Here is a 17,665-nt window from a genome sequence, read left to right as displayed (position 1 = left end):
CCACTGACTAACACACTCTGCAATAGGCCAAAAAGGATTAGCTTTGCTAGATTCAGCCAAATGCTGTGAAAAAAACTTGCACAGCACTGGCACAGACCTGCCTGGCAAAAACTGATAGGAACTCATGTAACCTAGTCCTGAAAAGGACTGCAATTACAATTAGTCTTTACTCCCACAACCGATCTATTTAAGAGCACAGACCTCCCTGATAAAAGTCGTAGGAAATGCTGTAACCTAGTCCTTAAAAGGACTGCAATCACAACTATTCCCTACTCCCAAGCTATCTGTATATTTGTGCGAAAATTAGGTATAGCGCACACAGCAACAGCGGTGCCGTCTAACACGCAGCTGCAGCAGTGAGAAAATGGTGGCGACGGGGAAAATGGCTTGGTCTTATAGGGCAAGGACATGTGACATACACTGCCAATGACACATGCCCTTGCTTGTGTGAAAAAAAGCACTTTGCTCCGTGTGTGCGCTGCTGATAGGCTGACAGATTGCACCTCCCCACTGTAAATGCGGGAAAGAGAAAAAAAAATGGAGATCTTCATTGTTCCTGCAGAGATCCATCCCCTGCCCCTCCCCCCACCCCGCTGTACACTCAAACTGCGTATTAACATTAATTTTCATCATTACTGAGAAAAAATCCAGTTATGATTTTGGTGCACGAACAGTTATCGAACATAACCTCGAACAGCCGAATTTTTCTCAAATTGTTCGTGTTCGCCGACCGGCTCGAACACCGCCCAAAACAGCTCGAATTTGAGATTGGCGAACAGTTCGAGTAGAACAACGCTCATCTCTACTCATGACCAAGCCTGCCAGGAGAAGGAACATTGGAATGGACAACACGTCAACTCTCACCACCACATTATGGGAGTTTTAGATGTGGCCTTTCTTGTATTAGAGAGCTGTAGATTACCTGCAATGTCTCTTGTCATCAGTTTGCAGTGGAGAAGTGGCCACACATGTGCTGTCACTCTTCATTATCTTTTATAGGATATACAAAAACAGCTCTATGAGAGTCCTCTGTTGTTTCTATACCCCTCATTCTCTGTAATGAAGTGCAACCAATTCTATGTGGCCAACCCTTTCTCTGCAAACGGGACAGATAACTGTTTCACAATTGGTGGGGTTTACTTTCCAGCGTCTGAGACTCTAGGGTCTGTAAATAATATATATTTTTTGTATTAGTAGCAAATAACTGCATGCATGTGTTCTGCTGTCCTGTCTACCTACATACAGAGAAGGAGTAAAGGCTGCATGTAGTACTCAGCAGGCAAGCTGCCCACCACTGTTCTAAGTACCCCTACATAAAGGGGTTTTCTTTAAAAAAAAAATGGGGCAAAGGCAGATGGTGCTTCAAAATAGCAAAATATCCATTATTTACCTGTTGATGCCTCGGAAACTCCAGCACCTCCTCATTGCTGTTCCTCATGAGTTCTTCACTCACAGCAGTGGTGACATCTGTCTTATACTTACAGTAGACAGCGCCCAAACCCCAGGTAACAAATTAAATCGTACTTTATTCTGAAATAGATACAAAAGATAAAACGTTTTGTCTCGATCTATGTTAGGTCTTTGTCAAATACTTGACAAAGACCTAACACGGGTTGAAACATTGTAACATGCGTATCTATGGCAGAATAAACTATGTTTTAAATCATCATCTGGGGATTGGTCGCTGTCTACTGTGAGTGCATATTATCGCTTCCAAGTGGGTTCCTTAATATTTTGGACTCTGCATTCTCCTGGCCAGCCACCTTCACCTTTATGATCCTGTCTTACATGTGACTACTGCAGCCAATCACTGGACTCAGTGGTCATTCTAAGGTAGACTAAATGAATATTAGCATTTTTGTTAGTTATGGGTCATTTTCTCCAAAAGAAAAAAAAAAGTCTACAATTTAATAAAGAAATGCTCATTATTTAATACATCTGTTCCTCAGTGAATAAGAACAAAGATACCCAGTTCGCTGATATTTCTTAAGTAGCAAGGAAAAACCTGTGTTATCTCAAGCTAGCGCTAACCTTCCTTCTTAAAGAACAAAGCTGATTTTAATGCCTAAATTCAACAAAAACTAAACCCGAACAAAATTATCATCCTGTCCATCGCAGAGCCTGAATTACATTACAAACCATAGTACGGACTGTTGTTTTAAATTGTTTAGCTGCTTTAGAAATGTTAAGTATCAGGAAAATCTCTTTTCATGGCCAAGTGCCACCACCATACCGAATATAAGTCAAGAACGAGTCATGTCATGCCATTGAAAATAAAGGCAGAAAGTCAGGGAAGGCCGGTTAGCAGAAACTTTACCTGAAATGTAAGCATGACTTAGGTAAATAGAAGAATTCGGCTAGAAAGGGCTGATTCCTATCTCATGTTAATGTATGCATGATTTGTACTTGACTCCTGTAGTCTACTACAGTCATTAAAGCGTACAATAGCCCACCTGAAACTATTCCAACCCGTTCAATAATTATAGAAGAAATTATATATTTCCTCCAAATAACCATTTTAAATTAAGCTGTTTTGTGGTTGAGTGCAGTGTAATCCTTACTAACCCCCCAGGTTTAGTACGCCAAAATGCAACACATGATATTGAGCACTATCAAGAGAAGGAACTTGGTCTACTAGAGATTTATTTCATATATCGTAGGTTCTGTTGATATTTTGCTTGGCATCACATTTGGTTTTTATTTCAGAGAAATCTCCAGATGTGTGCAGCTTTATGGCATATAAAAAACATCACATAACTTCACTTTTTAAAGACATGTTTACCATTAGGTCAATGGTGTCTATGGCCATATTGGTTCTACAGTATATAGAAGTATTTCATGACATATATGCGACTTGTAACCTTAAGGCATTATGTGAATAAGGTTTAGTGTACAGCCTATATCACAATTTTTTTTATTAACACCAAACATGAAAGTGCTCTCTCTCTGTCAATGTTAATTTGTTTCAGAGCAACCATTGTCATTCTATCTAAAACTGGTAATTGACAAAGTGCTAGTCAGATTAAGAAAAAAGGAACTAAGAGAAGAGTAAACACAAAACTAACAAGAGAATCACGTGCTTACTCATAAAAAATAGTAAGAATTTGCAGGAAGCTGTGAAACCGCACTCTAGGTTAAATGCAGTCATTTTTTGGGGATCCTGTACAGTAAAAATAAAACAGCAGCAACCTCATGGGGTGTCTAAAGGAGAAACCTATCCTGGCACAAGTGAAAAGCAGTGAAGAAGATGTGTGCTGCATAATGTTTTATTATTGAGTAGAATGTAGAAGCAGTATATAGTAATCTCCTAAGCTCCCTCTAGTGGTGACTGCAGAAAGCTAGGATTGTATTATTTAAAGGGAATCTGTCAGCAGGTTTTTGCTATGTAATCTGAAGACAGCAGGTGAAACACAGAATTCAGGGATGTGTCACTTGTCAAAGTGCGTGCTGCTGTTTACGAACTCTGAAGGATTTATCACTAAGTGATTAACATTGCTGGACTACATTAGTCGGGCAATGCCCCCTTCCCCTGTGATTGACACCTCACTGTCTATAGACTATTATTCATAAATGTCCGAAGAAAGAAAGTCAAGAATACGCTCGATACTATAACAACAATAATATCTACTTAATCCTATGTAGCCTGGTTATAAACTACTGGATGACAGAGACTCTAGCTCAATAAAAATTCAATTTTATTAAATTGTATGTAGCTACATACAGTGGTTGTTCTATATTCACTTTACAACAAATAACCACATGTAATTTGCTGCTATATTCTAGCGATTTTTTCTACTATAATGTAAGGTGATCTAAGCAGAACAGTTTTGATTGTGGCACTTTTTCAATATATAGGTAATTTGAACCCTAAGGATTATTAAATTATGTAGGCACTTAGCACTTTATATTTATTAGTTGGTATCTACCAATATTAGTACCCAGTCCATTCAGTTTAGAGGGATTGCCTATTATTGCACTATTGGCACTTTACTCTGCTTTGCTTAAACCTAGTTGATGAGGTATACCTATTTGTTTGGTTGTTTGCAATAATTATAGTGTGATACAACTCAGCTTTACACTGCATCTCCCTGCATTGGAGGTTTCCTGTCCTCACCCTGTTTTTGTTGTTTTTAATGAATTGTACATATTTAATAAAACTGAATTTTATTGAGCTAGAGTCTCTGTCATCCAGTAGTTTATAACCAGGCTATATAGGATTAAGTAGATATTATGTCTATATAGACGATGTACATACAGAGCCTGGTGGGGGCGGGGTTAGGTTTCTCAGCTCTGCTTCATTCTAAATCTAAGGCTATGTTCACACATTACGTTTTTTCAGTGTTTTTTTTCTGTGTTTTTTTATGCAAATTTTCAGCTGCATTTTACAGTACCAGCAAAGTCTATGAGATTCCAGAAATCTCATGCACACACCTTGGTTTTTGTTTCACCAGTATTTTGTGCTTGTCATGTTTTTTTGCACAATAGAGCATGTCACTTCTTTCAGCATTTTTTCAGCGTTTTTCACCCATTGGAAGTAATGGGTAGTGAAAAAACAGTGAAAAAACGCCTAGTGTGAACATAGCTATCAGGTTTTGCTGCATTTTTAGTGAAAAAAAAGTACAGCAGTATGTGAAACTCATTTATTTTTGTGATTTTATCATCTTGTCTTTGTCACCTGAGATGGCAGTTTGGATTAGAACAGTGTAATAAAATTAGTGACCTGTACAGTGTAAACATTGTCTGAGCAAGGTGTGAGACTGAACAATACGTGTGGCAAACGGAGGTGTGAAATTGGACAATGCCTGAGCAATTCAATGGCAGACCACAATGTGAAAATAAATAGTGTCCTACAAACTCAAAGCTCTGCCAGTGTCTTAGAAAAACTATTCCTGAACAATTCACCTCCCCCCACTGCCAGATTTGTAATTCTGGTTAATACAGTTTCACATATGCCTTGCATTAGTGACCTGTGTTCATGCTTCTGTGGTGGAAGCAAAGCTGAACTATGGGATCCTGAAAAACGCAGCAAAAACACACCAAAAAACGCACCAAAACCTGCATTTTTGATGTAGCTTCTTTCCTGCCAAGAGATCAGATTTTGCTGCAGAAAAAAGGCTGAAAAAATGCCTTGCGTGAACATAGCCTAAAACCTCTGATTTTGTCACAACTGCTGCACCCAGTAAACAAAGTGATACATTGTTGGATTCTCTTTGCCTCTACACTATGCTGCTCTCAGATGAGGTAGCAAAAACCTGCAGATTCCCTTCAAATCCTGCCTATACAGGGGGTATATAGCTCTGACTGGTCCCTCTGCTGATAAATGACATTTTTTTTTTAAATTGAATGTAATAAGAAATGAGGTCTGTTCTATATCCCGCACCTGCATTGTGTGTGACATTTTTTAACATTATCTAGATGTATTTTAAAGGAAAAACCATAAACTGAATAAACTGAAGGTTTGAGATCACAAAATACATAAAGTGAAATCCTCTGAGAGAACAATGGGAAGATTTACAAGTTTAGCAGAAGACCAATAATACTTTAACGGCACGATCCTGCCTTCGGTTTGTATAACTTCATCAGTGTTTAGGAGACACTCAGTACTGATCCTATTTGATGATTTATATTTGAGAGAAAGCAGCAAAGTCTGGACGACCTGTTCTGGGGATGGAAACAAAACGGTCTCCACTTCGAGAAATGTTCTACAAATAAGAGCAGTGACTGATGTTGCTTCCTTGCGGCTGTTACTTTTTAGGAGAGTGGATTTGGAAAGCACTTTTCACAGTTCTCTGATGAGCAAATTAGAGGTCTTTAGAAACCACAGGAATGCAGACGTAAGGTTTCTTTTTCATACGCACCACAGCAAAATGTTTTTATTATATACACCATTGTAAGGGAGCATTTACAATGTTAAATCATCGTGCATTAATGTGGTAAACACAGATGAGATTTCCCCTCATCTAACCTACAATCTCATATATTTTACTGTTGATTTACTTTAAAGGAATCAGAAATCTAAAGTTTTCCAATATTTGAGATGGTTAGGAAATGCCATAACTTAAAAGGGTTGTCCACTTTATCTTAATTTTAACAAATGGGTTTGGAACAAGATTTTTTGGCATTTCCTTACTACTACATAAGTATTACATGTTCTCCTCTTGAGCTTGTTCCTCACAGACTTTCCTGTTCTCAAAATGGCTGCTAGGCGAGGAGCATGTGACTAGACTTGTCCATCAGCATTTCCAAATCAATACCATTGCTCGTGGGAAAACAGTTTTTCAATTGGAAAAGGCTGATGGACAAGTTTGGCCACATTCTCCTCCATCAGCCATTTTGTGTTGGCCACCTGATTTTGTGGCATTATCTTATTATTTTATAAGTATTACACATTCTCCTCCTGCGCTTGTTCCTCACAGACTGCACATCTTTTCTGTTCTCAAAATGGCTGCTAGTGGAGGAGCATGTGACTAAACTTGTCCATCAGCTTTTCCAAATCAATACACTGCCTGTGGGAAAATAGTTTTTCAATTGGAGGAGGATGATGATGGACAGATCTGGCCCCATGCTTTTCCACCAGCAGCCATTTTGAGAATACGAGTGCTATTAAGTCAGTGAGGAAAGCTGCAAAAGCAAATGCAGGAGGATAACCTGTAATACTTACATAAGATGATAAGGGCCACAAAATCATGTCCTAACACATTTGTTCAAAAAAGATAAAGTGGACAAAATCTTTAATAAATCAACAGGGGTTCTGATGTTTGTGACCCCACCAATCCTAACAATGAGTGGGCCATGGCAGTACTACAGTGCTGCATTCTCCTCACAGGGTCCCACTGCTCAGTGACTCAAGCCCTAGTGAAGTAATGGCGTATCCTACCAAAACGCCACCATTTACTGAGGCCAGAGGAAAAAAGCCCTGTAAATTCACTACGGAAGAAGGTGCCACATACAACCCTACACCAAAGGCTTATAGCTCCCCCCCCAGTCTTAATATTTTAATCCTACAATGCTCCATGATGGATATGAAAATTAAAAAAAAACAAAAAAAAAACATAAAAATGGTGTCTTTTAAAACTAAGAATCTTGTCCTGCAAAAACAAGTTCTTGTGTTTATGTCAATGGAAAAATAAAAACATTATTTCTCTTTGAAAAAAGGGGGAGGAAAAAATGAAAACACAAAGACAAAAATTGGCTGCGTGCTTAGGGAATGAATATTTGCTTATGTTTGGGGCTGATATTGGGTCACTGCATTAGCTTCAGTGCTGTGATGGTGTTTACTCGGCATTATGTGACACTGCTACTTAGGTGATATATGTCTTTGTAGTATCATAGGCTGATATTTTTGCAGTGTACAATGGTGATGTCAAATGTATGGTAGTGCTCAAAAGTTTCAATTGTCAGTCATATTTATGATTTTTATAATTTATATTTATATATATATACTTTATTTGCTATAGGCCACAGCTTTGAAAACTCCTTTAAAACTGGCCGCAAAGTACAGATTGCAGTTGGCTAAAAAGGGCAATTTATACCATTTTTGTCAATAAGTGTTACAGCCGCCAACTGCAGACATATATGAAAAAAGTTGATTTGACATAGCTTATTATTTGGCATAGGTTATTGTGGTAGAACTAAGATTTTGCATGGGACTGCAGATTAACCTTCTACTTAAAGGGGTTTTCCCACGGAAAAAGTTCATTTTAATCAATGGCGGTGTCTGACCGTGCAGGAACAAGGTCTGATCATACCACATCTCCTGGGCAGGGGAGGAAGGAAAAGACAATACAGACATTACAGCAGGGGATTGCAGATGATTGTTTAAAAACAGGCCGAGAAATGTTTTATCTTGCAAAAACAATGTTTTACTTCAAAGAAAGAATCAGCTGTGATCCCCTGCTGTAATGTCTGTATACTCTTTTGCTTCCTCCTCTGCCCAGGAGCGGAGGTATGATCAGACCATGTTCTGTACACAGCCAGACAAAACCATCGATTAAAATTAACTTTTGTTCATGGGAAAAACCCTTTAATATTAACTAAGATTGCTACTGTGATGCATTCATCACAAATTTAGCCATGCTACACATCTATGTGTTTGTCGAGCTTTTGATGAATGAACAGCTATGGAGAAAGCTTTCGACTTACACTTGTAGAGGAAACAGCTTCTTGAACACTTTTCATGATGAATTCGTGAGTGATTCTCCGGATGGGTAATTCATTGTACAGGGAGTTGATTAGGGCAACCTTAGCTGCATCTCTTCGTGCTTCTGCTCTACTTGTGCAACACTGAGGAAACAATCAAGACACACAAAATTAATATTAACCTGTGTGGATTACTTTGTGGCATGGCATTTTGACATTGTGACGCATGGTTAATCTAGAGTTGCATACGGGCCCTAATAAACAGTTGCCGAGTGAGGCCAGTCTCAAGCTGCAGGTCTACTGACCCAAACTCAACAGCCTCATAGGCATATACAGTATAAGGCTATTGAGTTCAACTCAAGCGACATGTGAACAGTGCGAACTTTTGATCAGTACTTGCACTGTGAATATCAGAAATTTGAAAGAGTTCAGCATTGCTAAAAACACTTGAACCAATACTTATTACCTAATAGATAAGTGATCAGCGGTTGTTCTGGGACAGGGATAGTGGATCACTAACCACATACTAGGTAAGAAGTTATGTAATGTTGTGACCACAAACTATTTTGAGTAAAACATGAAAGTTGTCTGGATTAGGAAAACAATTTATATTCCCAATTAGGACAAAATTAAACAGTGACACAATATAGACTGGCCTCCGCTACCTCCTATCACCGTTGGGGGCAAGGCTTTAGTTCCACAACAGAGTAAAGAGCGAGATCGTTAGTGCGTCACGGTTTTGGGATCGCTGGAGAGTAGTTTCGTGATCGCTGGGGAGCTGTCAAAGATGCAGAACTTCCCAACGATTTCGGCCGCCCCAGCGATCTAACTAACGATCTCGGCGGTTGTTGGGACGCTTTCACACAGCAGCTATTTCAATGATCCACACCTTGATAGGGACTGTACTGTGTCACAAAGGCGTGCATAAAATCACTTTTCCGCGCCCCCTCATCTCCGATTGGTGGACGCTACTGCGTTCTGATTGGGCGGCCTTGGTTTAACATCGCTACTGCGTCTCCGGTCAGAAAGTCCAATTTATGCACGCCTACGTGTCTCAGTTCTGAATCGCTAATGAGGTCATTGATAAGGTGTCAAATACAGTGATGCACACTGCTCAGCGGGAGCGCAAAGACCCAGGAATGGTCCAGGAAGCTTTGTAACGATCAGCGATCTCACAGCAGGGGCCTGATTGTTGCTACCTGTCAGACTTAACGAGATCACTAGCGAGATCGCTATTGCGTCACGAAAACTGTGACGCATCAACGATCTCGCTAGCGATCTCGTTATGTGTGACGGGGCCTTAACCTACGTCAGTATCTTGTTCTCACTGGGCTGTGCTGATAGCACCATATTCTGAAAGCAGGCAGAATCTGCCAAGTTACTTTGACAGGCTATGGCATCACCAGCTGCTACACCAAAGGATGCGAGCTGCAGAAGGGATACTGCATATTACAGTTTTTCATCTATCTCTGCCCTTCTGCGGCTGCTGTAAAACAAGAGCCGCTAATCAAAGAAGAGGGGGTGGAGATAGATGTAAAGAAAAGAAGCTCAGAAGGTGCATTGAGTTGTTTGGCTCACTGACCACCTCACTAACATATTTGAATAAAAAAATTATTTCTGGCAAACAACTACAGATGTGGATACCATAGGTAGGATTTGTATTAGGGTTATGTCCAAGCCAAACGGGGCCGGAGGGAAAAAAAAGCGCACTCCATGGGAGCGGGGGCTCTTTGCGCATGCGCGGGAGGGGAGGCAGAGCAGGGCACGTCACAGGGCAGTCACAGGGCCCTGTGACGTGCAGGGGAGGGGGGAATATGGTAATTTAGCACAAAGGCGGCGATTTAGGGGAATAGTAAGCAGATAGGAGGGGTTTGCTCGGCGTCCCCCGGACGCAAAGCCTCTGGAAAACAGTTTATAAAACCATATTTCTCTGCAATCAGACCTCTGCTATGGGCCATACAGGTATGTATAGATGTACTATTCTATTACCTGTATGCCCATAGAAGAGGTCTGATATCACCCAGCGGGGTGACACATTCCCTTTAAGTAAAAGTGTTATTATTTTACTGGGGGGAAACATAGGGATTGAGAAGGTGTTGTCAGAATATTGGACAACCCCTTTAAGGTTTTATTCTAGTATATTGCAATCTTATGTTCTGGTTGGTTAGTTGCTAATGGGCCATTTAACCATAGCTTTTTTACCAATGACACAGGTGTTTACGCACTAGTTCTGTACCTAATGGATGAGGCCAAAATGTAAACTATTTCCAAATGACTGCAATTATGTCACTGATGTTAAATAGGTTAATGGAAAGGAATGAAAGAACAGTATTGCTAAAAAGACTTTGAGCCCGATTCATAAAAACTGACATTTTGTATGCCAGTATTGATGAACTGTGCTCTGCAGTAAGATGCACCAAATGCATTAAGAAGCGTGCAACTCTTAATGAATTTGGCACGTCTTTCAACTGTTGTGCGCCACTGCCAGAGATGTTACTCCAGTCAGGGACTGAAGTACATCTCTAGAGTGTTTTACACCGTTTTAGTGACATTAATTATGAATTAGTTGGGAACGCTTGGTCATGCTCGTCTTGCCCCAGCTCCACTCACTTTTCTAAGAATTAGCGGAGCAGGCCGGGAGTGGCGTAAAAATGCCAAAAGTCGTGAAATCAGTTTTAAAAATTATGAAAAAACACCATAATAAAGCAGACCCTTTGTATATATAGACTCTAATAATATATCTGGCCATGAGCACATTGCAACAAGACTACTTGATTTATGATATGACATGCTAGGTAAGTATGGTTTAGCATCTGGAAGTAAAAAACGTGTGCCTCATATGTTACATTATTACACCAGCCCCATTTCCACCTTGGCTTCCTTTTCATTTGCTTTGAACTTTACACGCTCGTCCTATTTCCTCCCTTTATGTTATGGATCTCCTCCCCGACTCCTCTTCATATCAGCATATAAGACACATTCCAGCTATTGCTCAGATCCGCAGATTCTCCAGCTGTTGACACATGATACTAATCACTATATACAATAACTTGACCCAGGACCGGCACTCAACATGTTGAGTTTCTAAATCCCAGTTTCTTATCTCTTGTCCTTTGATCTAGTGGTAAAATATGAATTCTCTCCTTTTGCTGAGTAGGACATGTGTCACGCTGATGAATTTATTTGATACATATTGATCTGGTTTATGATGTTGGACATATTACTTTAATGAAAACCATTCGTAAAGTTTCTATCCCAAACAAATATTATTTAAGGATGAGCCTGTAATACTATACTAGCTGGAAGACAACCAAACACATTACTTTATAGTCAGTGGGAGAAAAAAAATAATGTGGCTGGACATATACACGACCGGCACGTTTAGTCATTGCATTTATAATGTAATGAAATATGGCATATTGAGACAAAAATATATATTTTATGTTTTGTAGAAAGGGTTGTCCAGCTCCATTAGAGTGAATGTAGATGACTAGGAATATCCTTCACTATGGACACGTATGGCCCTGATTTTGGTAGAATGCAGATGTGGTTTTCATGCGTTGGACAACTCCTTTCAGTGTTTGAGAACAGAAACAGAAGAGAGTAATTATTAATCATTTTCAATAATAATCTTTACTTCTTTAGTGCCAACATATTCCGCAGCACAAAATAATAGCAGTGTGTTCAAAAACATGAGTTAGGCACATCTTTATACTAGTTTTTATTTCCATGCATTGGGAACATTGCACTCTGTTTTTCTAATTCAAAACATGGACAAATGTATATAATTTTTAACTACTTTACAGAAAATAACAAAAAATGAATATTGGGCTGTTCTAAAAAATACAGGTGCATCTCACAAAATTATATCATCAAAAAGTTAATTTATTTCAATTATTCAATCCAAAAAGTGAAACTCATATTATATAGAGTCATTACAAACAGAGTGATCTATTTCAAGTGTTTATTTCTGTTAATGTTGATGACTATGGCTTACAGCCAATGAAAACACAAAAGTCATTATGTCAGTAACTTAAAATAATTAACAAAAAACCCCTGCAAAGGCTTCCTAAGCATTTAAAAAAGTTCCTTAGTCTGTTTCAGTAGGCTCCACAATCATGGGGAAGACTGCTGACTTGACAGATGTCCAGAAGGCAGTCATTGACACACTCCACAAGGTCACAGAGTTCAAATTTTCATTTGGAAATCAGGGTCCCAGAGTCTGGAGGAAGAGTGGAGAGGCCACAATCCAAGCTGCTTGAGGTCTAGTGTGAAGTTTCCACAATCAGTGATGGTTTGGGGAGCCATGTCATCTGCTGGTGTAGGTCCACTGTGTTTTATCAAGACCAAAGTCAGATCAGCCATCTACTAAGAAATTTTAGAGCACTTCATGCTTCCCTCTGCCGACAAGCTTTTTGGAAATGGAAATTTCATTCTCCAGCAGGACTTGGCACCTGTCCACACCGCCAAAAGTACCAATACCTGGTTTAAAAACAACAGTATCACTGTGCTTGATTCGCCAGCAAACTCACCTGACCTTAACCCCATAGAGAATCTATGGGGTATTGTCAAGAGGAAGATGAGAGACACCAGACCCAATAATACAGATGAGCTGAAGGCTGCTATCAAAGCAACATGGGCTTCCATAACACCTCAGCAGTGCCACAGGCTGATCGCCTCCATGCCACGCCGCATTCATGCAGTAATTGATGCAAAAGGAGCCCGACCAAGTATTGAGTGCATTTACTGAACATACATTTCAGTAGGCCAACATTTCGGATTTTAAAAACATTTTTCAAGCTGTTGTTATAAAGTATTCTAATTTACTGAGATAATGACTTTGGTGTTTTCATTGGCTGTAAGCCATAATCATCAACATTAACAGAAATAAACACTTAAAATAGATCACTCTGTTTGTAATGACTCTATATAATATAGGAGTTTCACTTTTTGTATTGAAGAACCAAAATAAATTAACTTTTTGATGATATTCTAATTTAGTGAGATGCACCTGTAGCACTGTCTGCATTTGTCTTTACAAACTCACAATATGTACTCTTATTTTTAGGATTTAGCATTCCTGTGAATCCCTAACCTAATATTTAGTTGTATACCCACAATTTTTTAGAACTGCTTCACATCTATGTTGCATAGAGTCAACTAACTTCTGGTACCTATCAACTGTTATTCGAGCCCAGGATGCTTTGACTACACCTCACAATTTTTTGACATTTGTTGGCTTTACCTCAGAAATTGCATTTTTGATGTCACGCTACAAGTGTTGGATTAAGGTGCGGGGATTGGGCTGGCCGCTCTATAACCTCAATTTTATTGGACAAGAACCAAGATTTTGCTCATTTACTGGTGTGCTTAGGGTCGTTGTCTTGTTGAAACACCCATTTCAAGGGCATATCCTCTTCAGCGTAAGGCAACATGACCTCTTCTAGTATTTTAACATATGCAAACTGGTCCATGATCCCTGGTATGCGATAAATAGGTCAGGCACCATAGTAAGAGAAACATGCCCATATCATGATGCTTGCACCACCATGCTTCACTGTCTTCAGAGTGTACTGTGACTTGAATGCAGAGTTTGGGGGACGTCTGACGAACTGTGTGCGGCCCTTGGACCCAAAAAGAACAATTTTACTTTCATCAGTCCACAAAACGTTTCTCAATTTCTCTTTAGGCTAGTTGATATGTTCTTTGTCAAATTGTATCCACTTCAGTACATGTCTTTTTTTAAACAGTGGGGCTTTGCTGGGACTACTTGCTAAGAGATTAGCTTCACACAGGCATCTTCTAACTGTCACAGTACTCACAAGTAACTTGAGACTGTCTTTGATCTCCTGGAGCTGATCATTGGCTGAGCCTTTGCCATTCTGGCTATTCTTCGATCCATTCGAATGGTAGTCTTCCGTTTTCTTCCACATCTCTCTGGTTTTGCTTTCCATTTTAAAGCATTGGAGATCATTTTAGCTGAACAGCCTATCATTGTCTGCACTTCTTTATAAGTTTTACCATCTCCAATCAACTTTTTAATCAAAGTACACTGTTCTTCTGAACAATGTCTCAAACGACCCATAATTCTCAGGCTATCAATGAGAAATGCATGGACTACATGTGCTGGCTTCAACCTTAAATAAGGGCCACCTGATTCACAGCTGTTTCTTCACAGAATGATTGACCTCACTAATTGAACTCCACACTGCTATTATTTTGAACACATTCCTTTTCAATTAATTATTCAAATACACAGATTCAAAAACTTGCAGATCATGAATGCGGAGTCTGTTGGTTTTCTTAGAATCTACTGCAACAACTGGTAAATTGTTTGACATGTGGTAATATAATTTATACCAAAACCAGTGATTAATCGGGTTAGTCATATTGGACTGCTATTATTTTGAACACTACTGTAGGAGATGGCAGCTAGTGCTCATGACGGTCTATGGAGAAGGTAAGGGGAGAAGAGGGAGGAGCAAGAGGGAGATGAGCATATTCTATACCCGTATGCTGTCTGTATGCAAAACCAATAGCATATGAACACCACAAGGACCAATGCCAATCAGTGGGGTTGGGGTAGATCACATGATCATTTTATATATGGACCGATAGTGGATGTATAAAAAATAAAAAAAAACTTCTTTTATGGCCATTATAGAGTATGATGCTTCCAAAAATGCCCCCACCTGCACACTGAGTATGGTGTCCCCACACACAGTTTTATCCAACACGTACAGTAAAAAATGTGATGACTACACAGTTCCTTCACAAAGTATGATGTCCCCACAGTACCACCAACATAGTATAATACCCCCACAGCATGATGCCCCTAAAATGCCCCCCTATAACATGATATTTCTATAGTTCCCGCCACAAACACAGTACTGTGGCCCACATAGTATGATAGCCCCTATCAAGTATGAGGGCCCCCACAGCTCCTCACACAGTGATGACAGGGGGAGGAGAGGGAGTTCGGTGCCAAGTGGCACTGGCCCCCATGACACATGGGCCCCGATGCCGGTATGGACGGTACACCACTGAGCATGCGCTATTCTAACACATTTATCAAATCCGACCCATCTATTAAAGTCAATTGGCATGCTATCAAAACGGATGTCAAATGGCCCAATCCATATAGCATTCACTTTTTACAGATCCATTAAAATTTTTAACACAGGAAACTGTATTCGACCTTTTTATGTTTAAATTGTTCATGTATATAATGGATGTCATACGGATGTTATACGGATGATAAAGAACTTATTTAAGGATGACATAGCAAACATCATATGGATGAAATATCATCCATTTTTTCTGGAAAACAAACGGATGGTTTTACATACTTTCTTAAGATCCTGGCCTTAATCTGACATGTATTTCAAACAGCAGATATCAGAAATTAGGGCAGAATGTGCACCTGGAGCGGGTCAATTCCACACAAGGATTTGTCATATTTTCATTCTTTAGTATTAGCTGTCATAATTATGCAAATTGTCTCTTCAGAGAGGAAGAGAACTAGAACTCTAGTGCCACCTACTGGAAGTAGCAATCCTAAAAGTCAATATTGACCCTTTAACGAGCCTTGTCACATGACTTCCTCTCTGAAGAGACAATTTGCATATTTCCCAGAGGAGCATTGAGGCTTGAAAAGTCTCCTCACCTTGATATGCTTAGCATGTCACTCTCCGCAAGGAGAAACGTTACTTCTCAGATACCGGTCTGACGCCTTTCACCCAGCCAAACCAGAACTCACACTTTGCACTGACTAGGGGCAGTACCCCGAAACACAGTGTCTATAAATTGAGTTTCTGGTCTTTGCTTTTATCCTCAGTCATGTGACAAGGCTCACTAAATGGTCAATATTGACTTTTAGTATTGCTACTTCCAATAGGTGGCACTAGAGTACTAGTTCTCTTCCTCGCTAGAGACAATTTGCATATTTCCCAGTGGCTTTAAAAGTCTCCTCACCTTGACGTGCTTAGCATGTCGCTCTCCGCAAGGAGAAACATTACTTCTTACATAGCTGTCATAATTAGAAATTCATTTACGCTGAGGATTTCTTTCTTTGGCAGCGCTAAAAATGTAAGAGTGAGTGTCAAGTCTAAATATGTTGGCAGAAGCTCAAGTTCAGATGCCAGAAAGAAGTAATCAGTACACGATGGGTGTGGTAGTTCGGGTGTTGTAGTTCTGCCCGGCACTTTTCATATACCATGCCTATGATCGTTCCTCCTGCAGACACATATCTGGGTATCATGCTACAAACATTTAAATATAGTCGAAAACCAGACATGTACTATACCACATGACTATTTAATGAACGTGTGGACTCACACCGAGACAAAGAATCTTGTTTTCAACATAAGTCACCTGCCGTTTTTGTCACTGGGAGATATTATATGATTTGATAGAGCAATTTTGGCAAAATCAACAGTTTTGCAATCTGTGCTATGAGCCGAGTCATTCTATATACTCATTTATTATTGTTTCGCCTATGGTGCAGTTTAAAACCACAAATTAATTTGAAGGTCTCTGCTTTCATGAAGCACTTTGTCTTACACAGTAGCAGCAGGGCGCAGTTGTTTTGTTTCCCAGCCGTTTGTCGAAGGTCTTGGGATTTCAGCTGTGCGGAGAATGTTTGGTTTAAATCATCATGAGAAACCTTCCCCCTGATCGTCCTGCTGCGCTGTATTGTGAAATACTGTCACCATTCGTGGCAAAGCATGAAGGCAACAGCAATACGATCATTTGGGGAATAACGTAATGGCTTACAACTAGATTTTATTACCACATACAGAGAGACACTATGTTTAATTATTTTAGTCAAAAAGCAGAAAGATCATCTGTTTGACGTTAATGAAATGCACGTTCAGGACCAAAACTTCTAAATATCTCTATTTTCTGTCCCTAAATCAAAATCATCTAACCTTTTTATGCCATTAAACTTGAGAAAAAAGGTTTGATATGTCATAACATTTTTGCGTAACTCAGAGTTGCACAAAAATTTTGTGACTTTTGGTGTTTTCACAGCAGTTTCTCCCAGCTCCATCAAAATGGGCAGAGCTGGTGAGGGGCAGGACGTGATGAAGGCATGATGCTACAGCTCGTCTAATTCATGATGAGCTGTGTTGTTCCTTACACCAGAAGTCTTACTCCAGTCACTGACTGGAGTAAGATTTGTGGCGGTGCGCACAGAAGCGCACACCACTTGTCAGATACTCTGCCACTTGATCACAATCCACACCTGTCTGTCTATTTTTGGTATGTCTGCTGCTTATCCTATTTCTCTAATTGTTTTACCTGCATCTCTATGGCTACTCCCCTCTGGTCTCACCTGGTATCTTTCATGTGCAAGTAAAGGTGTATAAATTTGGACCAAGAGGTCTCTCACCTTGGCCTCTGAGTGCATCTTCAAGTGCAGCCTTTAAGTGCACATTAGAAATATATCAGAAGTGACCAGAACCTACCACTGTTAATTGTGTTAACCTCTTTATCTCCCACACTTACTTTTCACCATGCTTAC

The 17,665-nt window shown here is 39.8% G+C and overlaps 1 protein-coding gene across 1 annotated transcript in view; it reads right to left on the bottom strand.

The window, feature by feature from the left end:
- LIX1 (limb and CNS expressed 1) overlaps nt 1-17,665 on the bottom strand; it is a 169,593-nt gene that overhangs the window by 88,753 nt on the left and 63,175 nt on the right. Inside the window, exon 3 of the mRNA XM_073678168.1 lies at nt 8,143-8,283. Coding sequence (XP_073534269.1) covers nt 8,143-8,283 — 141 coding nt within the window. The remainder of the gene's footprint in view (nt 1-8,142; nt 8,284-17,665) is intronic.

Source organism: Phyllobates terribilis, unplaced genomic scaffold (genome assembly GCF_046119375.1).
Source record: "Phyllobates terribilis strain yellow unplaced genomic scaffold, ASM4611937v1 Scaffold_1__5_contigs__length_1240528914, whole genome shotgun sequence".
Classification (NCBI taxonomy): domain Eukaryota; kingdom Metazoa; phylum Chordata; class Amphibia; order Anura; family Dendrobatidae; genus Phyllobates; species Phyllobates terribilis.
This window is presented reverse-complemented; position numbering and strand designations above follow the sequence as displayed.